Source organism: Oncorhynchus keta, chromosome 33, assembly GCF_023373465.1.
Source record: "Oncorhynchus keta strain PuntledgeMale-10-30-2019 chromosome 33, Oket_V2, whole genome shotgun sequence".
NCBI lineage: Eukaryota > Metazoa > Chordata > Actinopteri > Salmoniformes > Salmonidae > Oncorhynchus > Oncorhynchus keta.
In genome coordinates, this window is record NC_068453.1 from 10,009,438 (window position 1) to 10,034,449 (window position 25,012).

Genomic DNA, 25,012 nt, shown 5'->3' on the forward strand with positions numbered 1-25,012 from the left:
GTCTAATAGTTCGATTTAAAAAAACGATTTGAGTCGTGTGATGACTTGGGAGGACGATCTGCATCATTCTTGGACAAGGTGCATCGATGCATATCAATATAATGATAGGTGACAAGCAGACAATAATCTTCAGAGCAAATAAGCAGCAGCTATACCTTGAGGACACTTTGTTTAGGATACGGTCAAGTGGCAATAGTTTGTTTACGCGTCAAAGTTGACTTTTCCGACACTGCTCTCTACTGTAATTTCTGCAGCTGGCCGAGCGTGTGCGAGTGGCTTTCAGAATCCGGATATGATGAAAATGTTTTAGACCAAACTTTTATCAAGCGAACCAGCAGAACGTCGAGGACAATTAGGAGTAATATTACAACTCGTCCCGCGCGATAATCGGAATCAAGCGAATCATTGGAAATTTATGGATAACTTTGGAGATATTTGAATTTACAACTAGTGCTGCATTTTCAAACGGGAAGGCGTTTCACTATGGAGGAGGGATGGGAATGAGTCAAACTTGAGGCAGGGAGTTGTCATGTTTGTAAGGTACTTATCAACAAACTTATTATGCATGTGTTTACAGTGCAGGCCTATAATAAATAACCATATATGTAGAAATGTAAACTACTTAGTTGCAGGTTTCCTTGCCGTTTGTATAGTTTCTGTAAGGCAGTAAAGGGAGAAAATTCCACTAACTTTTAACGACATATTGTGGGTTGACGTCACTCATACTCTGCTCTCTATGAGAGAGAACCAGCATTGTCGTTCACTTGAGTGGTAGTTTGTTACTCACGTCTACATTCAAATCCCCAGGGTTAAGGGCTAAGGAGGAAAAGGAGAACCTTCGTTATCTGTCGTGTATCTCTCCAAGAGGACTGTCTCATGTCCACGGATACCGTCTTACCTCCGGAAGGGCCTGCTGGGCCAGGGGAGAACCTTCAACAGGAGACAAGTCCTCTTCTCCCAAACTCCCACGGTATGACAATATACTGCTTATAAGGGCTGACAACATGACTCTTATGAAATTGTTGTTTACTGGTTTGGTGCCAGTGTTGTACTTGTGCTCTATATCGCTTTCACTTTCAATGAACACTGGTGTCAATTTACCATTGCTGGGATATTCCATCAATAATAACTTGGTCGAGATTAGTCATCATTGAAGTCATGATCTTGCATGTTAAAATCCACCACTTCACTCAGAACAATAATAACAACCAACATGAACCCATTAACGCTAAATTATATTCCTGCCGTTTTACCAGACATCAGTATCTATTCACCAGCATTAGGCATGTTCATGTTTTCATTATTTCGCAATAAAGATTGAAGGAACGCCTTGGCGACTATTAGCAGGAACCACAGCCAATTATAGTTTTTAATTAACTTTCTAGTTGCCGTAAGATTATCACATGTAAAATAAGCTTGGCCCTGTTTAAAAAAAATATATGTTTTTCTTCTTTCAAACAGCCAGTGAACCGTTACCCCATCTTATTTATACCAAGCATCATTACAGCACTGTCAAAAATAGCAAAGTAGGACAGAGTAAGCAATCACAGGGACGGGTGGCCAATGGATTTTCCCTGGACCTTCTAAGCCTTTCTCAGTTAAGACTGGATTTCCCCTCTCTCAGGAGGCTGTAGATGTTCTGAGAATAGGCTAATTTATTTCTAACTGTAGTCACTAAATACAGCGATGCATCACACACTGCTACTGTAAGTGTGCATCGATCTGAGAGGGAGGGAGTCACACCAAGACTAAAGACTTGCCATCTATCAGCCCATGCCTCTGGCTAAGATTGGGCCATATCTATCTAGAGCCACTGTGGCTCGTTCATCTATCTGCCATTGCTTACCAAACAGAGCGGCAGCATTACAGGCCTGCAACAAATACATCATCCGTCTAAGGAAAATAACATTTGCCATGTTGCGCTGAGCCATTCGTCACCTTCTTTTCCAGAACCAAACAACATGAAAGGACTATGGATACAACCAAAACATAACCCCCCCAAAAAAAAAAAAAACATACAGGAATTGTCTGAAGCAAACGGAATTTGTCTTTTCAACTATGTCATAAAGACTCCCTGACAAAGGTCATGCAGCCGAAACGCGTGAGAATTTAAAAACTTTGTTTCCGTTGAACAAGCCATACAAATAAAGGCATTTTAATTGCATGAAGAGTGCCTTGGTCCTCTTTTTTTAATGTCATAAAGACATTGTAGATGTTTTTGATGTTGTAGCCAATTAACTAAACATAACAGGAATGGAGATGGCATTTTTGCATTGATCATTTAATGTACAGTATTTGATGAGGGATCACATAGTACTAATAATGCCACTCAGAGAGATGGATCTGACCTTTTTGAATAGTTATCGGAGCAGGTTTTTGCCTACATACTTTTTTTCAATGTAGATGAAGGCTGTCTTTATGGTTATAACAACCTTGGCAGGTAGTGCACACCCGAGAGTAGAGAAAATGAGATCCAGAAATCTGGCTTTGGCTTTTACCTGAAACCGCCTTGCTCCCGACTCTGTTGTGTAACCTTTCGACAAAGGACAATGTTTTCTCTGGCAAAAAATAAGGCAGCCCTGACTTGGCTTGTCCTTCTGTCCCTGATAGTAGTATTACGTCCACCGAAGTTGACCTTCTCATCACCGTTTACATCTGTTTCTGAGTAGAAGTACATAGTGCAACTTTATTGTGACCAGTTGAGTTGTTCAGTGGGAGTGCATGCAAACAATCTCTCCGTCTCTCTCTCCCACCTTCTTCTTCTGCTAAACAGTTGTTCATTTTCTTATGTTCTGTGGCTTTGATCCTAGATGCTTGTGACCGTAACGAATCATCTGAAACTACAAACCCATCCGGAACATCGTGTCCCAGAGGCACGTCCACCGAAGTACAAAGTCACGTGACGGAGGGAAACACGGCCTATTGTGACCCTGTTCGAAGTAAGTGTTACAATGAGGGGCACTTCGGGGAAATCCTGCTCTTACGTGTTTGCCCAGATCCTCATCTGTTACTTTACTGGGATCCACACAAAACACAATACCTAACAACTGTATTGTGCGCATTGACAGAAACAATGACATTGCGACAGAAACACTCTAAACATGTATAGCCTTGTGTAGTAGCCAAGCCCGGCTATCATACCTGAGTAATATTTTTGTCATGAACATGTTCTGTCAGGACCTTCGGACTTGTCATAAGCTGGCATCGTCAATCAACACTTGTTGTCACAAGGCCCTGTGGCAGAGTGACATATGCCCGTTGACATGGTCCCTCTGAAAAGTTACCCTCCCAGTTTCAGAGAGAAATGGCAAGATGGTTTTGAAGTCCAATACAATGGTCTTGTGGGATTAAATAACAATCACATGGGATGAAGTAGCATGCGTGTTCTCTCATTCTGCTATAATGACCAATAGTTGGCATGGTTGCTCTTCTAACCCTTCGGCTTTCTGTAGTGTGAATGAGGAAATCCTGTTGTGGTTTGACTTTGACTGTCTAGGCCCACTTGTTTCAGCTTTCAGTGCACTTGAATCTTTTTAGAAGGCAAGCATAGTGTTTTACATGGAGTGTTTGCACTGCAGCCATGTTAGAGTGAAGCGGATAACATCAAACTCAAATCAAATTTATTTATATAGCCCTTCGTACATCAGCTGATATCTCAAAGTGCTGTACAGAAACCCAGTCTAAAACCCCAAACAGCAAGCAATGCAGGTGTAGAAGCACGGTGGCTAGGAAAAACTCCCTAGAAAGGCCAAAACCTAGGAATAAACCTAGAGAGGAACCAGGCTATGTGGGGTGGCCAGTCCTCTTCTGGCTGTGCCGGGTGGAGATTATAACAGAACATGGCCAAGATGTTCATAAATGACCAGCATGGTCAAATAATAATAATCACAAGCAGAACAGTCGAAGCTGGAGCAGCAGCACGGCGAGGTGGAGTCATCATGCCAGGTAGTCCTGAGGCATGGTCCTAGGGCTCAGGTCCTCCGAGAGAGAAAGAGAGAATTAGAGAGAGCATACTTAAATTCACACAGGACACCGGATAGGACAGGACAAGTACTCCAGATATAACAAACTGACCCTAGTCCCCCGACACACAAACTACTGCAGCATAAATACTGGAGGCTGAGACAGGAGGGGTCAGGAGACAATGTGGCGCCATCTGATGATACCCACTTACAGGGCCAAACAGGAAGGATTTAACCCCACCCACTTTGCCAAAGCACAGCCCCCACACCACTAGAGGGATATCTTCAACCACCAACTTACCATCCTGAGACAAGGCCGAGTATAGACCACAAAGATCTCCACCACGGCACAACCCAAGGGGGTTCTTTATTTGTGAGATTTAAAAAAATCTCCCTTACTAGCGCTGACGTTGCTGATAGCTACTTTGAGGAGAAATGTACTGTGATATGTGGTTGTCCCACCTAGCTATCTTAAGATGAAGGCACGAACTGTAAGTCGCTCTGGAGAGGAGCGTCTGCTAGATCCCAAACTCTCTGGTGGGGGCCCCCTAGGTGCACGTTTTGGTTTATGCCGTAGCACTACACATCTGATTCAAATAATCACAGTTTGATGGTGAGTTGGTTATTTGAATCAGCTATGTAGTGCTAGGGAAAACCAAAATGTGCACCCGGGGGTCCCCCAGGACTGAGTTTGGGAAACCGTGTGCTAAGTGACTCAAATGTAAATATGCTACACTCCTGAAATATCCAGTTACTAGCGAAAGAAGGGGCCATAGCAACAAAGGAATCTGTGGTTATTTTAGCAGTCAGGGTGAGACACACTTGGTTGTTTCTTAACCCTTTACACTCATACCGGTATACAAGTTGAAAATAATAAGCGTCTAAATTGGAACATTGTGGCTGTACAGTAACATGCTATACATGACGTCAGAGCTCTGGCTCTGTGCTTCACAGCGCTGTATGGGTTTTGACTGGCAGGCATTCTGAGGTTGAGCACCGCACGCGACAAGAGTTAAAGACTGTTCTTTGCATTCTAAAAGTGCATTGAAATTGCTTAGGAGCTGTGCACACTTTGGCGAGGTGTGTGGCCACTTGGAGACACTCAACCAAACTCCTGTCATTTTTTTTTTTGGGGGGTCTTATGATGCACCTACCTCACATTTCCCGGGAATAGTCTTATCATGTTACTGAATGTCTCCGGAGAATTTTCAGATTTCGTTATCAACAAATGCGGCAAAATGTACAGTAAATGTGAAATGCAGATCAAATCTACAGTGTAATGGTTTGGATTCAGTCTTGTCAGGTGAACTGTTGTGTCCTCACCTTTTTATAGTGTAATAATTGTCCCATTATCGCCAAACTGTTCCCTTTCAACTGCTACCATGGTTATGCATATGCTTTTCATATTTCTTCTGTAAAACATTTCAATTCGCAACGAGTGTAAAGGGTTAATAAGCAATGTAAACACTTCCTCATGCCCTTTTGTTCAGCAGAAATAATAGGGGAAACAAATACATTGATTGGAAAGTTCTCACCGTTTTTGAATGGAAAGTGAATGTCAACCTATTTCCAACTCTGAGTTAGAACGGAACAGGTTGTTTCTATTATCAAAGTTCTTTCCAGAATGTTCTGCCAGTTCATTACCAACCAAATCTCTTGTCTTGAGGTGTCACTATTAACCCACTCACAATGCCTCTTACTGCTTGTCATTTAACCTGCCAAGTTTGCCAAAGCAATATTTTATACTTAAATCGCACTGTCTTTTGCAAAAGAGGCTAAAGCAATCTCATTACCTCAAGATTGACTGTTTGAAACAAACTCGATAATCCACATTCCAGGTCAGTACAAGCAGTAGAATCAGAAAAAGCAGCAACTCGAACTCCTCTCAAACCCTGTTGTGTTTGCCACTCCATAAGGAGAGTGTGTTGTCAGGCAACACTAATAGCAACAACAACCTGATTGCTTCCATCCATGTAGCTGTAAGAGGATTGTTTACATTCTGATGCAGCAGCTCTTTGTTTCTAGGCTGTTAAACTTTTCAAGGGCGCCTTTTCGCTCTCACGCTAATTGACTTGCCATTGGTTTGTTTACCGGCGCAGCTTCAAACGGGGATTTTGAAGCAAGAACTTGTCAAACTAAGGTCTCCACTGTAGCTAGCAGGTGTAAGTAGGTGTTCTGATGGTCATGGAATTTTGGATGATGGGAATTGGCCACCCAAATGACCATGGTCACCGTAATAACGGAATGGCAAAAAAAAAGTTAAAAAAAAAAAACGTTGAGGTAAATTTTCTCCTCTTCCTTCCTGACAAAAATACATTCCAATGCATAATTTTAATGAACTTTCTACATTGCCATTACAATTATTGCATCACAATACCAGGCAGCCATTGCGAGTGTATGTGAGTCAAATTGCCACACTAATGTAGGCCGTCCTGTCTTCAGTCAGCTGTTTGTTCCACACCCAAATTAAAAATATATATATATTTTTTTAAAGGGCTATGACTGTTATTTTATTTTCATATAGTTCTTCATCCGTAACTTTCGGTTACAAGGTTATTGTGCCAGCCCTAAGTGTAGGCTATGTAGTGTACTCCATGGTGTTCTGCATTACTTGCATGTGAAATGCATTACTTTCATCTACAAAATAAAGAAGTCTGTGCCAACATTTTTAATGTAGCAATTGTAGTCACCCCACAGGAACATGTGTTAGTCACTTCAAATAATGATTTCAAAAAACCCAACCTGTGGATAGAGGTCCTGCTTGACTCTAATGAAGCCCTCGCTTACTGAAACAGGAAATCATCTTACCGACCACATAGTGCCACTTTACTTCTTTTTCTTTCCTCCCGCTGTCCGACTTCCAATTTGTTGGGTGCCCTAGGCTGCATGGGATCTGTCTGGGTCTGTTGTTTTTTTATTAGCCTGAATCAAAACAGAGAAGCTGGCGCTTGTTATCTGAACATGTTGTCTATTTCTGTTTGAAAGGGTAACTTCAGCCCCAATTTCAGCCTTTGTCCAACCCCCCCAAATTATGCATTCAGGTGAGAAGTTGTGGGTGGGGAGATGCTCAAAAATATTAATTTTGCTGGTGGGTAAACTTTGTTTTTCCTGATCCTAACACTTTCTCACTAAAGCATACTTACCAGAAGTCCATTGGCACTCTGATAATACAATTCTGTGCATTGCGAGTATATTAGGCTCTGGACAGTTGACGCACAGTGGTAAGGCGCTGAGTTCTTTATGTATTGCCACCTGTGGTGTAAGTTCGAGTCCCCAACAATTCTGTGCATTGCGAGTATATTAGGCTCTGGACAGTTGACGCACAGTGGTAAGGCGCTGAGTTCTTTATGTATTGCCACCTGTGGTGTAAGTTCGAGTCCCCAATGGGGCACAAAAATAATTGATATGTGGACCCACATTTATTCCGTTCTTGCTTTGGGAAGAAAAGTGCAATCAGCACCTTCAAAATGAAAATCAGGGAATCAATTCAATCCAACCCGCATTGCAGTATTTATGCAGTAGCTCTTTTTGGGGGGGTCAAGAGTGGCGCAGTGGTCCTAGGCAATGCAACTCAGTGCTAGTGTCACTACAGACACCCTGGTTCGAATACAGACTGTATCATAACCGGCCGTGATTGGGAGTCCCATAGGGCGGCACTCAATTGGCCCAGCTTCGTCCGGTGTAGGCCATTTTTGTAATTAAGAGTGTGTTCTTGCCTAGTTAAATAAAATGGTCAAATGAACTCTAATTGGTTTTGGGCACTGTAAAAAAAAAAAAAAACTACTACTACCAGGGTAGTTACAGGTATGGTTTCACTTTTCAGAATAAAAAGTATTTGGGCCCAGGAAAAATATCTGCCCCTTGTGGGATTAGAACTCACAACCAGTGAACTATCAGCCAACTGTTATAGACTGCCAGTTATAGAGATTGGGAAAATAGTTGTCATGACAATGGTGGTCATCTGTCTTTTGACGATGGATGTAGCAATGAATATAAACTTATAATCCTCATTGCCTAAACTAGCGTTCAAAAGTTTGGAGTCATTTAGAAAAGTCCTTGTTTTTGAATGAAAGGCTAAATAAAAATTGTTGTCCATTTTAAAATGACATCAAATTGATCAGAAATAGTGTAGACATTGCTAATGTTGTCATAGTGTAGACATTGCTAATGTTTTAAATGACTAATGTATCTGGCAATGGCTAATTTATATATATTATTTATATAATAATAATATATTTATGGAGCATCTACATAGGTGTACGTACGGAGGTCCATTATCAACAACCATCACTCCTGTGTTCCATTGGCACGTTGTGTTAGCTAATCCAAGTTTATCATTTTAAAAGGCTAATTGATCATTAGAAAACATTTTGCAATTATGTTAGGACAGCTGAAAACTGTTGTCCTGATTTAAAGAAGCAATAAAACCATCAGCATTTTTGGGTTCGATTCAATTAAAAATCAGCCGTTTCCAGCTACTATAGTCATTTACAACATTAACATTGTCCACACTGTATTTCTGATCAATTTGATGTTTTTTAAATGGACAAAAAGTAGTGTTTCTTTCAAAAACAAGGACATTTCTAAGTGACCCCAAACCTTTGAACTGTAGTGTACATGTTTGTTTTTTCTTCATAAAAGCACATAGGTGTGTGAAACGGTAAGCAAAAATGTTGCATTTGATCATATGTGGAAACGTGCCTTACTGCCTTACTGAATTTCGTGTAACGTCAGTGGTCAAGGAAGCATTTAGCTAAATGTATCGGCACACTCCACATACCAAGACCATTGCCAAATAAGGCGCGCTGTCACCTGCTTTTATAGTAAGCATTGAGGTGGTACCACCCAGCACATCTAGAATGGAGTGGATTTCATACTGAACCCAACCTTTGAGATAACATAGAGGAACCTTCTCAAGCTAGAGTAGAGTTGATCCGCTAGGGGTAAAAAGAGCTAGATTTACTACTAAAAGACCAATATATCACTTGCAACAAACTGTTAAAATGAAGACCAGAATTGAAGTGTTTCACTACAACTTAGCCTAAAACAACTGGTTTCAGATTTAAATTAAGTTACTCTTAACAGTCAACTTGAGCTAAATAACGCAAGTTTATTTCTGACCTTAATTATGCAAAGCGTGAAGGGCATGTATGTTCAGGTCACTGTTTTTTTGTTAGAGCCCTTCACCTATAAGGCCCCAGTATGTGGCAGCTAGCAGGGTCTTGTGAGGCTTGGCCCCTAGGGGAATACACTCAGGTGATATCTCCTCCAGACTGGGCTTTGCCTCTGCAGGCCCGGGCCTTAAATAAATTGCCATGACCTAATGCCAGTTTTAGGTGTTTAATTGCCACATTATTCACTGTGATTGTCAAATAGTTGAAGTGCTCTCGCCGTGGATAAAGAAGAACCCTGGCTGCTCAAATGATTCTTTTTTTTTCTCCTTTTTTTTTTTATCTTGAGGGAAATTCTGAAGTGAAGTCGTGAGGTCAAATAACATGGCTGTCGCCTTGAAAAGAAAGACATTAGTGTGGCCTTTGTGTGAATCCCTGATTGTGCTTTTACTCTGGAAGCTTCAAGGTTATTTACCCGGGTGTAGAAATGACCTTTTAGGTAGTTCATATTTGACACTTCCAATGGTAGATGTGTGTTGATGAATTGTTGCAGAAGAGCTTGCTTATTGATGCCTCAATATAGCATCTATGAAATGAATGCAGAATAGTGAGATATCCAGGAATTGTCATTGTTTTGAATAGTGTTGTGTAAAAACGAGTTAGACCCACATACAAAATGTAGCACCCTAGTAAACAGGGTAAGATCCTGTGAACTTCAGAAACGTTCCTATATCATCAATATTCCAAAAAATGTGTCTCATCAATTTTGTTGTGCTATTCTTTCTGCCAAAAAGAACAGCATGGTTGTTGTTATCCATGAGCTAAATCTTTCTTGTAATCCAGTAGACCCCCTGTCTCTACTGAACAAAATGTGTCTAAAGCAAGAGTGCATTAAAAACAGAGGCATCATTTTCAAGTGATTACTTACCCGTGGGTCATGGAATCAAAAACAGTATAAACAGGGTGAAAAGGTAGAACAGGGGTTGATTAAAATGGCCATTGTAATTATTTCCTCATTGTCTTGCTGTAGATGGATTTCATATGGGACATTTTAAGCATTCAAATGAGCATTTCCAGAAGTGTTGAAGCATTTTCATTGTGGATGTTTTAAACAAAAAAAAGAGATTTGAAAATAATAAAGTGAAATGATTAGATAGTGTCTTCGGAAGGTATTCAGACCCCTTGACTTCCACATTTTGTTAGGTTACAGCCTTGTTCTAAAATTGATGAAATAGTTTTCCCCCCTTATCAATCTACATAAAATACCCCATAATGACAGCAAAAACAAGTTTTTAGAAATTGTTGCTAATTTATTAAAACATCACATTTACATACGTATTCAGAACCTTTACTCAGTACTTTGACACACTTTGGCAGCGATTACAGCCTTGAGTCTTCATGGGTATGACGCTACAAGCTTGGCACACCTGTATTTGGGGAGTTTCTCCCATTCTCTGCAGATCCTCTCCAGCTCTGTCAGGTTGGATGGGGAGCGTTTCTGCACAGCTATTTTCTGTTGTCTCCAGAGATCTTCGAACGGGTTCAAGTCCGGGCTCTGACTGGGCCACTCAAGGACATTCAGAAACTCCGGTGTTGTCTTGGCTGTGTGGTTAGGGTTGTTGTCCTGTTGGAAGGTGAACATATTGAGGTCCTGAGTGCTCAGGAGCAGGTTTTCATCAAGGATCTCTCTGTACTTTGCTCCGTTCATCTTTGCCTCGATCCTGACTAGTCTCCCAGTCTTTACCGCTGACAAAACATCCACCCAGCATGATGCTGCCACCACCATGCTTCCCCATAGGGATTGGGCCAGGTTTCCTCCAGATGTGACGTTTGGCATTCAGGCCAAAGAGTTCAATCTTGGTTTCATCAGTCCAGAGAATCTTGTTTCTCATGGTCTGAGAGTATTTAGGTGCCTTTTGGCAAACTCCAAGCCGTTGTCATGTGTCTATTACTGAGGAGTGGCTTCCATTTGGCCACTCTACCATAAAGGTCTGATTGGTGGAGTGCTGCAGATATGGTTGTTCTACTGGAAGGTTCTCTAATCGCCACAGAGGAACTGTGGAGCTCTGTCAGAGTGACCATCGGGTTCTTAGTTACCTCCCTGACCAAGGCACTTCTCCCCTGATTTCTCAGTTTGGCCAGGCTGTCAGCTCTAGGAAGAGTCTTGGTGATTCCAAACTTCTTCCATTTAAGAATGATGGAGGCCACTGTGTTCTTGGGGACCTTCAATGCTGCAGACTTTTTTTGGTACCCTTCCCCAGATCTGTGCCTTGACACAATCCTGTCTCTGAGTTTTACGGACAATTCCTTCGACCTCATGGCTTTGTTTTTGCTCTGACGTGCATTGTCAACTGTGTTATATAGACAGGTGTGTGCCTTTCCAAATCATGTCCAATCAATTGAATTCACCACAGGTGAACTCCAAACAACCTGTAGACACTTAAATGTAAACAGGTTGCACCGAAGCTCAATTTCGAGTACATTTACATTTAAGTCATTTAGCAGACGCTCTTATCCAGAGCGACTTAGAAATTGGTGCATTCACCTTATGACATCCAGTGGAACAGCCACTTTACAATAGTGCATCTAAATCTTTTAAGGGGGGTGAGAAGGATTACTTTATCCTATCCTAGGTATTCCTTAAAGAGGTGGGGTTTCAGGTGTCTCCGGAAGGTGGTGATTCACTCCGCTGTCCTGGCGTCGTGAGGGAGTTTGTTCCACCATTGGGGGCCAGAGCAGCGAACAGTTTTGACTGGGCTGAGCGGGAACTGTACTTCCTCAGTGGTAGGGAGGCGAGCAGGCCAGAGGTGGATGAACGCAGTGCCCTTGTTTGGGTGTAGGGCCTGATCAGAGCCTGGAGGTACTGAGGTGCCGTTCCCCTCACAGCTCCGTAGGCAAGCACCATGGTCTTGTAGCGGATGCTCATAGCAAAGGGTCTGAATACTTAAAAAAAAAAAAAATTTAATACTTTTTTTATTGGTAAAACATTTGCAAAAATTCATACTAACTTGTTTTCCCTATGGCATTATGGGCTATTGTGTGTAGAATGCTGAGGATTTTTATTTAATCCATTTTAGAATAAGGCTGTTTTTTGTAACCATGTGAAAAAAGTCTAGGGGTTTGAATACTTTCTGAAGGCACTGTATTCACACCCATCTGTGTACTGAAATCTTATACACAAGTATTTCTAATGTGTGGATATCTTATCACCGCCATAATGCAAATAAACAAGGTTATTGGCTATGGAGAACGAAATATTGTTTTGCCGTGTTGGAGGGAAGATTTGAATACTCAAACACATTCAAATTGTCAGTTTTGTAATCGGACTAAAACACACAGGCCTAGATCTCATTCCCTAGTTTACCTGTCTTCTTGGAGCAGTCAGAGCAGGTGTGCACAGAGCTCCGCTATATCAACTCTACTGCAAAGGCTCTGCTGCATTCCCTGAACAGTAATGCCCTGGTGCAGCTCCACTCTGTTGGTTCCCCAACCAACTCCACAATACAGCACAGAGAGAGTGCCTTGGAGCAGAGAGAAGAAAAGCTCTCTCACTCACACTCACTCACACACACACACACACACACACACACACACACACACACACACACACACACACACACACACACACACAGGGTCCCACTTCAAATGAGAGCAGTGCAGGGGGGATTACTTGGCTTCTAACAGGGTTTTGACTCTAACATTAAGGTTAAAACCCTTTTCTATTACAGAGATCTCTAGTGATGTTGGCCCCACGATGTTTGCAAGTTCACCACCTCTCTGGTAGGTCATTCTGCCAGGGCTCTGATCACTGGACTGTGACTGGGGACCTGGCAGGGCTGGCTCCATTCAGACAGTGCAGACGCCGCTCCCTGGCTAGAGCTGAAATCAATACGTCCGTCTCCGTTAAAAACCCACTCAGAGGCAGACTAGCACCTCTGTCCCCTAGTCTGATCACACAGCTTAAGGCCCTGATTGGCACCTCTGAAGACAAAGACCATTGACCCACACCTGTCCCATTAGCTGTGGTTAATGCTCAGATTGATACTGAGCAAATAAAGGAACCATGTCTATAGATATTTTTTATAGACTGACTGCCCCATACAGACCCTATACTAGCTGGCCGTTATGGACAGCTCAGTTTTGCCTAGTTCCTTTTGTAGTTTTTTTGTTGCTGTGTGTTGATTTGGAATGCATCTGTCCTCCTCTCAGGTGCTGTTAGTACAGTAATGCCCTCCCTCCAGATGCATTGTGCCCCTTTTGAATTTCAAACAAGTCTGTTTCCTGTGGAATTTGTAGCGAACTTCAGCATAGAGATTTAGAAAGTTGTGGAATCTGTGAGTCATCAATGTAACTGAAGCTGAAAATAATCTCCTCACTCCACTTCGCTGCTGCTTAATTTTGGTTTTGAGTCGTCAGAGAGGGTGGAGCACTCTGCGAGTATGGAGTCTGGCAGATCCCCTAGGCCTGCTCTGAGTCACGTCATAATTGATCTTTCTAGAAAATGTGGTAGATGCCTGTGTAAAGCATAAATCTGTGCTATATGTGAATTGTCTTAAACTTGTGAAGACATGTTTACATTTGATTTTACTACGTTCCTCTCTTGCTCTCAGATGGAAACAGATTTGGGAAAAATGTGGATTTTATAAAGCTTAAGACAGTCACAGCACAGGTATTTTAATTTATTTTTATCTTGGATGAAAAGGAGGGAGAAAAGTTTAATTTTAAGGCTGTGGTGGATGTCTTTGATCTGTTCTGTTATGCTACATTTGCACCACTCAAATTAGCAGCACACCAAATTCCACACAACACGAGAGGGGGAACGAGAAGAACTTCAACGCCTGTGAGCTTTTGGCGTTTGCACAATGTGAATGATTTTCCTCTCAATGTGATTCATTTAAGAGAAAACGGCATCTCATTGGGTGATTTTAATGATTTGTATAGCAGTCAGACATATTAATCTCGCCAAATGTTCCGTTTTGAAATCGAAGGGTAATTGATGATAGCCTCCACCTCTCCCAAGAGCGCCTTGAAAGGCTCAGGTCGTCGAATCAAGCTCTTGTCTTTCAAGTTGCCTTCTCCACTGTAAAATGTAACTAAGCAGAACAAGGTCCGAAGGGGTTATTTTTTTTACCCCTCAATCAGCGGCGAAATGACCAAATTTGAAATGAGTAAATCCCAGACGCCCTGCTTTCCTTGTCATTGTTATCAAGAGGGTGAGAGAGAGGCAGTCTAAAATAGGGAAGAGACTGCAAACAAGGGAAAGAGAGGATGGCTCAGAATATTAAAACACTCAAGTGTCAGATCACTACAGCAGGTTACATTTGAAGGCCCAAATTTGAATGATAATTTGTCACAGAGAATTAAGTGTGCCACGGTGAAAACCAGCTGAGTAGTAGTAACTTTCCTCATTCAAAACGGCAAGAAAATAAGACATTACTGTAGATATGGATGTTTCTCCAGGAATTAGATGCTATATTATAAAATACCATCAGAATGGAGGGTAGGGGGGCTAATGAAGTTAAAACACTTCTGTCGCGTAACCTGTCACGTCCTGCTGATAGAGTATCCAATTAGAGAAGGTCATTTAGTTCCCTCAACGGGCACAGATGGCCGATGGTCACTAGGCTAAGATGAATAGAGCTTTGTGTGATCAGTTGGACGGTTACTTTTTTTAGTATAGGAGTGATCTGACATTACCACGACAACCACCACAGAGTCATTCTGAGATTGTATTCTGTTGAAGCATGATATTTTCCTGTTATGCTGCATGTGTTGAATGCCTTCTTGCTATACAATAATTTCTTAGGTTTCTTAGCTAGTGTCCATTAATTAGTTAGACTAGGCTTGTTGGACTAGTTTATCCAGGCTATTCTAAGCTACAGCACCCTAACACTCATCATCATCTTCACGCTACATTTGAATCAATTTGAATGCAATTAAAATGCTTTTTTTTTTTTTACGCCTGATGCTCACATGTGCAATGATCACAGCCTGGGTTGTGTTGAGTTGGGGGAGTTGAAAGGACAACTCACGATGACTCTGACATTGCATGTCGCTTCCAACAACCTGTCCTCTGACACAATAAAGAAAGTCCTTGTCACAGAGTTGGAAGGTCAAACTGTAAATGAGCTTTGATATGCCGAAGGATTTTTTTTAAAATCAGAGCCTTTGTAATAACATTTATGGTGCTATTTATTTCCCCCTCCTTCTCCACATATAATTCCCCTGGTTTTGCGTCTATAACTATGGGAATGGGAGACGTATAATTTCTAATGAGAAAATCTATCCCTTTTGGATTGAGCAACCCAGCCAGCCAGACATTACAGGGGTGTTTGTTAGGAGGGGAAACGCCACCCCAGGCTGTTTAGGGGACGATGAGACCGCTGCTAGGTCATGGGCACATTCACAAATTAGCATTTCGATCAACCAGGTATAAGGTCGGAACATGTGTAGGAATATATGTACATATGTACATATGTAATGAGTACAAAGATAAACAAACAAGTTACTTGAAGAATTACCATTTTAAGTGCCTTTCAGTGTTTTTGAAAGATGCTCCTGTTGGATTAGTTTCCATCTTGTTTGTCATATTTGCCCCCCCCTGTGAGTATTCCACAGTGCATTTGACAAGCTGTATCTGGCTAGCTGTTAGGAGATGGGGCTGGATGGATCTGTTTAGCCTGCTGACGTGTGACATTTGAATAACTAACTGTATGTTCCTTATGATAGGCATCCTAATAGGTCTCTGCAAACAGAACTCTCTCTCCCGTTTAATATTAAAAAGGATTGAGCCATAGAAGCACAGCGTTCTATGTTTTTCAATCCAGCTCCTGCCTTACCTATGACTTACAGCGTAGTAATATGCAAATGAGAATTCCAAGCTGCCCTGTTTTGACCTCTTAGTCGTATAATTGTTTATACAGCACATTTGAGTTGATGTTCATATTCCTGTGTCTTCCTGGTGGGTCAGTGTTATACTCGTGTCTTTTGGGTGCAATTTTGAATTCTTCCTGTAGGACCTATTTTCTGGCACACAAAACAAAACGTAGGTGTTTATACACAGTTTTACATACAGAGCGATCCCGCACACAGACCGTAGCGCGCTCTAGGCGCACCGGTGCTGCTGTCCCCATGGCGTGGGGGTACTACTTGCTGAACACTTGGTGACAAATGGCAATTATATTTGTGTGTTCTTCATGAATCCATCAAACACTGGCCTTTTAATAAAATAAAAAATGCTCCCGAGATATTTTGAGCCTGTCAGATATAAGGGACCAAATTGGGATGCTGCTTAGACAGTCAAGAACCACTCACCCCCAGTTCCCTCTGATATGTTTGACAGCCTGTGTAGAGGACTACTCCATGTATTATTCAACTACAGATGTACACTCTCAACAGTTGTTGTGTTAGAAATCGGGTGGTTAGAAGTCCAATTTTGAAGTGTGCTTTTTTTTTTCTTCCTCTCCTAAACATGTTTTTTTAATGCGCTCTGTCAGGTTGTGTACGTCCACCAGCTCCGAACAAGTTTTTGTGGTAAACCACTCAACTGTTCAATTTTAATCGCTTATGATTATTGAAACTTCTGGGGGGATTTCTTTCATATATATTTTTTTATGGGGGATATGTTTCCTTGTCTGGGTAGGAATATTGACTTTGTAGTGCATTTATATTACATAGGCATTTATATTGTATACCTGATCTATAGAGTATACAGTTGTTATCCAAGTTGATGTTTGACTGTTACTGTCTATTGCTGCTAGTTCTATTTCTCTCGTATTACCAGAAGGAGTTCTACAGTATATTCTATGTTCTACAAGCTGGCTTGGTTCAGTGTGGTTACGTGGTTCATCATGCCGTCATCTTTGGCAGGATCATCATTAACGTGATCAATGATTCTGAATGTTACCCTGTTCATTCATCTTCGTCTCCCATTGCCTTCTCTGGGTAAAAATAAAAATGTCTGCCAGAGACTCTGGGAACCTGTCCCTGGAAATGTGTCTTCCTAGGCTCGCACTTGAACCACTTTCTAGGCTTTCTAGTGTGTCGGAAACCCAAACCGCTGCTTTTTTATCTGGTGGTTTCCTAATAACTATTTATACTTCGTAAATTGAAAGCTTGACTTTCTCCAAAGGGAAAGGTAATTATGCTGGCTGAGGCAGGGAATAGACAGACTGTGTGTTGGTCGTTTGTGGATGCCTCCATGACCTCTGTATGAGAAAAGAGACTGCTTTATTACACAAGCTGCTATGGGTCATTTATTTCATAGGCAAATGTCGTCTTTTAGGCCAGTGTGGCGTCACATAGACCTGCCTACATACTGTGTTTGTACCCACCCAGTAGGCTATTTCAGTAAAGGGTATGAGTTTATTATATATCACTTTTTACATTTACCCCCTTTTCTCCCCAATTGTGTGTTATCCAATTGGTAGTTAGTCTTGTTTCATTGCTGCAACTCCTCTACGGACTCCGGAGAGGCGAAGGTCGAGAGCCATGCGCCGCACTGCTTCTTGACACACTGCTCGCTGAAACCGGAAGCCAGCCGCACCAATGTGTCGGCGGAAACGCCGTCCAACTGACAACCGAGGTCAGCTTGCAGGCACCCGGCCCGCCACAAGGAGTTGCCAGAGCATGGCGAGACAAGGAAATCCCAGCCGGCCGAACCCTCCCCTAAGCCGGACAACGACGGGCCAATTGTGCGTCGCCTCATGGGTCTCCCGGTCACGGCCTGCTGTGACACGGCTTGCTGTGACACAGCCTGGGATCGAACCCGAGGCTGTAGTGACGCGATGCAGGGCCTTAGACCGCTGCGCCACTTGGGTGGCAAGCTTAAGATAACTTTTGTACTCGTTTATATTATGGTGTATTTGTTGCCGATTCTGAATTCCACTGTTACAAAATGTGCCTTATCACAGAATAGATTGTTGATGTTCACTATAGAAGAACAAAATTGATATCACACAAGTTACATGTGGATATGGTGAAAGAAAACAACAAGCAATTGTTGAATCTCCTTTTTAGCCACCGTAGTTTACTAACAATGTCACGTCAAAAGCTGTCAAATCCATCAACCTGGGTTTAAACCAGAGCATAATGAATTCTCCTTTGTGCTAATTCAATTTGCATTGAAACCTGGTCCCAAAAGTCTTATTTGTTTATAGAGGCAGCATGCGGACCACTGTACGAGGAGACAAAGCAGTGTCTCTCTTTAATTGCATTGTTTTGCATCTACATTCTCGTCAGAGAAGTCTCCCCCCGGGTGCTGAGTGTTGTAAAAAAACGTTTGGCTAGAGCTCAATTTTCATTTCTCTTGTTAACAATTTGTACTAGTTGGTGAGCAGAAAGGAACGAAAGAATGGGCATTTTCAGATCGCTGTTTGGTGCATCCACTTGGACTTGGAAAAGTTCAGGTACAGTAGTAGCACTCTGCAAATCAACACTACATCGTGTGGCTGTCGCCAACAAAGTTCCCCTGTGAGTGTTGTATTGCTGTATGGGCTGCCTCTTGTACAGCACTCGCACCCTAAAAATGCAGAGGTTGTGAAAAAGAAAGGGGGAGAAACCCTAAAGAGCTGAATAATTCAACAGAGATCAATAAGTTACCGTGCTGCTACTTGTCTCTCCTTTGTGATGCAGATGGGACGTAAAATGCAGGAGCTAGCTAGCTCCCTGTAGAGCTGGAGGTGCAGGAGTCTCTTCCCCTGGAAATGTCACCGCTCCCTTTATTTTATCAGATGGCCCGACGTTCATTTGTTCGGGGTTGACTCTTCATGGCTGGCTGCTACCTGTCACACGTGGAGCGACTGTAAGAGTGTGAAGAGCCAGAGCTTTGCGAAAGGGGAAGGGAAATCACTACTCTACTGTAGCAGAGGCAGGAATGCATGATCATGATCAGTCTCTCTCTCTCTCTCTCTCTCTCTCTCTCTCCGTCTTAACTCACCTGGGTGCTTCTCCAAGAAAACGCTTGTTCAATCACTGTTCACCTACAGGGATACTGTACTGTGTGATCATTTGGCTGTGGTGAAGGTTGCATCCTCTTCTGTGCTCTTTTATTTGTTAAGGCTCTACGATGACAGTACAAGAAAAGGACAGTTGTTGAAGGTTTAGCCTCGGGATTCCCATATCTGTTCTGATGGTATGCAAAGATCAAAACGAGAAATCTTGAGGGTTACAAAAAAAGTAACCTTAAGTGACTTATTTGGTACTTGTCATGAGCACATAACAAAGACACGCAGTACCTTGAACCTTCTAAACATCCTTCTCTATATAACCTGAGTAGAGAATAAATGCCATGTTCTCTGTCAAACATGCTGAAAGCACAGTAAGTCCTTACTAACTGAAAAGAGAGGAGTGTGACATTAAAAAAAAAAACTTTTCCCATCCAGCTCAACCTCAGCCGCTGCCCCAGCCAACCACCTCTGCGCAGGGAGAGCCCGACGAGGGAGAAGAAGAAACTGCTTCTGCCAGCACTCAAAATGACCACCAATCCTCCACCGGCCTGAGTAACGGCAATGGAATTCGCCGGCAATGTACCTGTGGGGTGGAGCAGCACCCATCGCCCGGCGTCTCCCAGAAGATGCAGAGCCAGCTTCGTTCCAGCCTGTCGGTCAACAGTGACAGCAGCAGACAGAGTAAGGGAAGCTCCACCGGATCCCACAAGCCTGGGACGTTACCAGAGGGTGAGTTATAAGTACTGGGCGCCGACTGTACACACACATACTCTGTCTTATATAGAACACACTCTCTCACTAGGAGGTAAGTACTGTGCTCCAACTTAAGGTCATTAGAGTCACTCACACACTAATAATCACACAATGAACACACACATCCTTCATCTGCTTGGCTTGACTTTCCCCTAGCACTTCATCAACACCTTTAGGGCAGGTCTTCCACCATTTAAAATGCTATTTGTGGAGGGGACAGAATAGACAGTCAAAAATGGACAGATTCTGTCGGTTGTCTTATTTTAATGATGAAAGTACACTTTCATTTGGTCAAGGCCTGCTTCCTATGGCTTTATTTTACTCAACAACAACCGAAAGGATGGATTTTAGAATTCAGGAGGAACCATCATTTTCTCTGGTGTTGTGCGGAGGTGAGTGTAATGAAGGTGATTGGTGTTCTGAATGACTAATGGTCAGTAAGGTGTGACCCGCTAATGAGGCTGAGCCGCCCAGGTTGCCTGCGAAGTGTCATCCGTCCTTTCATACCTTCCTCCCTCTGCATGGGCTCATGTCTGTCCTCCAGTCTCCAGCCCCACTGTGGCTCCTCATTAACAGTGGCTCTGTCTGTCTGGGAGTCACACACACACACATCCTCTTTTTTATCTTGTAACAGCTGTCTGCTATCTGTTATCTGCTATCCATTATCTAACCTGCCTGCTGCTCCCTGCTTATCATCGCCTCGTCTCGCACTCCTCTCACTTTGTCTTTTACTTTGTCTTATAGAGGAAGAGGGAGTAAAAATAAGATTGGATGATAGGAAGTGTGATACAGTTAGTTCCAAAATTATTGGGACAGTGACATTTTTTTTATGTTAGCTCTGTACTCCAGCACTTTGGATTTGAAATGATACAATGACTGAGGTTAAAGTGCACACTACCAGCTTTAATTTTTGTGTATTTTCGTCCGTATCGGGTGAACCGTTTAGAAATTACAGCACTTCTTGTACATAGTCCCCACATTTTAGTAGACTGAAGGTATTGGGACAAAATTCACTTATGTGTGTGCAAGTAGTCAAAAGTGTATTATTTGGTCCTATATTCATAGCTCAGAATGATTACATCAAGCTTGTGACTCTTACAGACTTGTTGGATGCATTTGCTGTTTATTTTGGTTGTGTTTTCAGATGATTTTGGCGCCCAATAGAAATGAATGGTACATAATGTGTTGTCCTTCTGGAGTCACTTTGATTGCAAATAAGAGTAGAATATGTTACTAAACACACCTTCATTCATGTGGATGCTACCATGATTATGGGTAGTCCTGAATGACACCCTCAAATGAAAGCTTAACAGTCTGCACTTTAACCTCATAGTCATTGTATAATTTAAAATCCGAAGTGCTGGAGTACAGAGCCAAAACAAAGTACTTTTGGAGCTCACTGTGTGTTTTTTATATGGATTGGGGAATTTGAGATTGTCTTCACCAAGGTTACGCTATTTGAAATATGCAGCAGATTGGCGGTAGGGCTAAGACTAACAAGTGATAGAGTTCCCTATAAATATAAGGTATGATACAAGTGAAATATTCTCCAATGATGTATTCCACCGGTGTCATGTTTTCTTCCACGTCTTAATTGGCAAAACTCAAATAGCAGCAACAGTTCAATAAGTCTGTCTCATTACAGCTTTTGTGTTGCTTATTTTCCCGACTTGTGTTTTCTAAAGTCAATATGTTCACACTCAAGTATTTATTTCCCGGCGGAAAACAGCAAGCTGTTGTGTTTTAATGTTTACATGGATTACCATAATCTGTTTGCCTGTGAAATGAGCTACCAAACAGCTCCTCTGGAAGAGGACCTAGCTCAGGGGATTCTACAACAGAGCATTCTTGGCACATGATCTCTAGCACTGAAATAAAGCTGTGATAAGTTCCTACTGACTGAAGAGTTGTTTACCACTCGTCTTTTAGTCAGGCTGGGGGGTCGGTTGGGGCCTTTTTTTGTGTTTAAATTAAAAAATTAAAAAATAAATGATTTGAGCTCCTTAAGTCCCATTCAATACTTTTTAAGGGCTTTGTTGTGACTAATTTGGAATGCTTTCTTTGCTCTGTAGTCTGCATGCTCTGTCGTCACACCTTGGTTTGTCTGTATATTCCCCAAAGCCACAAGTTTGACCCTCATTCATGTGTTATGGACTTGCACAGTAAAGGCTACTGCATGGGGTGGGCCTCTCCTCTCAATAGCTCTCCCTCACCCTCCCTCTCTCCCTCCCTGTGCTTTTGGCAGGCAGCTAGGCAGTATCCTGGCCCTCCATCCAACAGTCTCTCTTCATTTTGAATGTTTTCATTTTGGCTCGATGGTGTGCACCCATTCCAGCTTGTTTTATGTCATGCTGCTCCTCTTTTTGATGTGAGCCTTTGGAGTTTTTTTCTTTCTCCAGATGTCTCAAACAATTTCCTCTGATGCGCTCGCCGCTGTTTTTGGCCCTCCAGAATCTGGGCATCTTCGCCGCGGCCTGACATTAAACATGAACGATCTCTCGCTGAGGCAGTGTCAATTTCCGCCGTATTTTTCTTTGTGGTAGGAGAGATGTCTGGCGTTCTTGTGTACATGACCCAGCCCCCTTCCTCGCCCCCTTCTGTAAGGTTTTTCACTAATCGCTGCTGTTGAATCATACATCCAAGTGAATAGCTAACTAAGATGCCCTAACTGCTTGACGCTATGGCCAGTATTTAGATCATTTTGTATCAGAACCGTGTACTGTTCTGGTACTAGCTTAATTATTGCCAGGCGTCTTTCAAGGTTTGAGAGGCTTTGAGGTTTCATCATTTGACATTGGCAAAGTTCTGCTCATTCCACTTTCTCCAGTAGTACACAAGCGCTTTCAGTTCTAGAATACGGTGCACAATATGTATAGGCACAGTATCATGAATTCATGATTTTTCAGTAACTTAATGCCATCGTTTCAAATGCTGACAAATGAAGCGTTTCTTCGAAAGTGTCTCCGTGGTAGTTTGCCTATGATTTAGCTGCGTTCAAACATCTTTGGGAACACAATTGTATCGTTCCATGTTGGCATTCTATCTGGTTTGTATCTTATACAGCGCCACTGGTCAAGCTTTGCCTGTGTGAGGGAACAGGGGGAAAAAAAACTAACTTTGATTGCTCAAACATGAGCATTCCTCAGCCCGTCCCATCCTCTCCTCATTTCCTTCATTCATTCATTCTCTTCCTCAAACCCAGTCAGAAAGGAGCCCTGTCTTTCTGACAGGTTGAGGATGGTCTGAAAATGCACTCTGTTTGTACTGGCATTTTTCTGCATCTCTCTGCTGGGAGAGCCTTCTCAGCTCCTTGCATGGTACAGAAAACAGCCCGGCAGAGGAGATCTGTGACGTAGGACACAGGACTTAGTACAAAGCTGTTTATTCATTTCAGCTAACATTGTTTAAAATGCTTGCATGTGCTTTGATTTTTAAAAATTTCTACATGTTCTTTGCTTATCGTTTTGTCTAAATCTGTTGTCCGTCAATTTTTTTTGTTTTTACTGTGTTCCACCTGATTTTCATGTAACGGCCATTAGTGCATGACATCACTTACATTCTGAACAAAAACCGGAGTAATAAATTCCATGAAATAAAACGACAGCTGTCTCATTGGTGAAGCAGAGAGGGCTTTCCATCCGTTCATTGGAAGAGAACAGTGATTTGGCGTTGTGCTCCCCAGCCACGTAAAAGGTCGAAGAAGAGGTTGAATGTTAATCAGTGATGAGGAAAACGGCAGCATTGGCACAACAATTTGCCAGGGAGAAGAGTTCGGACTTTGCTAATCAGCTTTACGTAATCATGTCTGCATTTGCATGATAATGCCCCAATTATTTAGAAAGCTGCTAATCAAAACTCAAAAGTGGAATTCAGTCCCTTTTGGAATTTTCCCTGATTCCATTTGGCCCTCCTTCCTCCTCCCTGCTTAGTCTGCACCTTCTACTCAGTTTACACTCTCTCTTATGCACCTGAATGCACACGTGCGGACACACACACACACACACACACACACACACACACACACACACACACAGGTTCACGCCCACACAATACACACACCCAGTCATGGACACAGTTTCATCCATAGAGACAATATTCTACTATTGACTATTCTACTGTTGTTCCATTTCAATCTGTGGTTTTGTCTGTTTTGCAAATTATTTTGTCAGTTAATAGTGATAGTCTGTTATCTTGCCCTATTTACTGTTAGGACATTATCATACTGTATGTGTCTGAGTAATTGGCCAGTCTGATTTGTGACTGTATAACTGCCTGAGCCCTGCTCAAGGCTTCTGATTACGAAGGACCCAGGGATTAACTCGCCCCGTTCCAGGCGGGGATTTTAATCAGATTTTTCCCACTGGCTTTTAATAGGCTTTAGTTCTTGTTTTCTGTTTTTCTTTGTATTTGATCATGTTTTCTGTGTTTTTTTTCATGCATCCTTCATCCTTTTTCATCATCCTCCACCCGTCTCTATGGACATGGTGTGTGTTGGACCCAGACTGCTGTGTCCACTGCATCCTGGCCTGTCTGTTCTGTGAGTTCCTGACCCTGTGCAACATGGTGGTGGCCCAGGCTAGCTGTGGCACCTGCACGTCGGAGGTCTGCTGCTGCTGCTGCGCTGAGGACATGGGAGACGACTGCAACTGCCCCTGCGACGACATGGACTGTGGCATCATGGACGCCTGCTGCGAGTCCTCCGACTGCCTGGAGATCTGCATGGAGTGCTGTGGCATCTGCTTCCCCACATAGGAAGGGCCATGATGGGATTGGGAATGATGGCCGTATTGCTACTGTAACCTGTACTTTACACTCCAGCAGAGGGAGGGAGAGGGGGAAAGTGTGTGTGGGTTAATGGGGGGGTGAGTTAGCATATGTGCGTGTGTACAAGTGCGTGCCTTCGATATAAGCCTACACCGAGAGATCTGTTAATCTACACTGGGCCTCTCTGCCAACATGGCCAAGCAGGGGCCAAAAATAGTTTAGAAATGCTTTTGTTACATACCACAAGTATAAACATGTTGTTTTAATTAACCAAAGTGTGTTTACTGTTGACAAATATGTTAATCAGCTCTTTAAACAGTATTACTTTAGATGCCTTATTGGATAGGAAGATCTCTATCATTTCAGGAATCCTATCCGACTGACATATTTGCCTTTAAAAGTGTTCTTCTTTTTCTCGACCAAACTGTCAATTCCTGACGCAAAATCAAAGGAATACATATTTTACTTTGATATT

General features: G+C 42.5%; 1 protein-coding gene across 1 annotated transcript; it reads left to right on the forward strand.

Annotated features, from left to right (window-relative positions):
• Positions 1–56: 56 nt before the first annotated feature.
• On the forward strand, positions 57–24,611 carry LOC118366197 (myoD family inhibitor domain-containing protein-like). The gene is made up of 5 exons (XM_035748685.2): positions 57–540; positions 808–970; positions 2,811–2,939; positions 19,456–19,749; positions 24,275–24,611. The coding sequence occupies exons 2-5, from the start codon at positions 877–879 to the stop codon at positions 24,523–24,525; spliced, it is 768 nt and encodes a 255-aa protein (XP_035604578.1). The 5' UTR covers positions 57–540; positions 808–876; the 3' UTR covers positions 24,526–24,611.
• Positions 24,612–25,012: the final 401 nt, after the last annotated feature.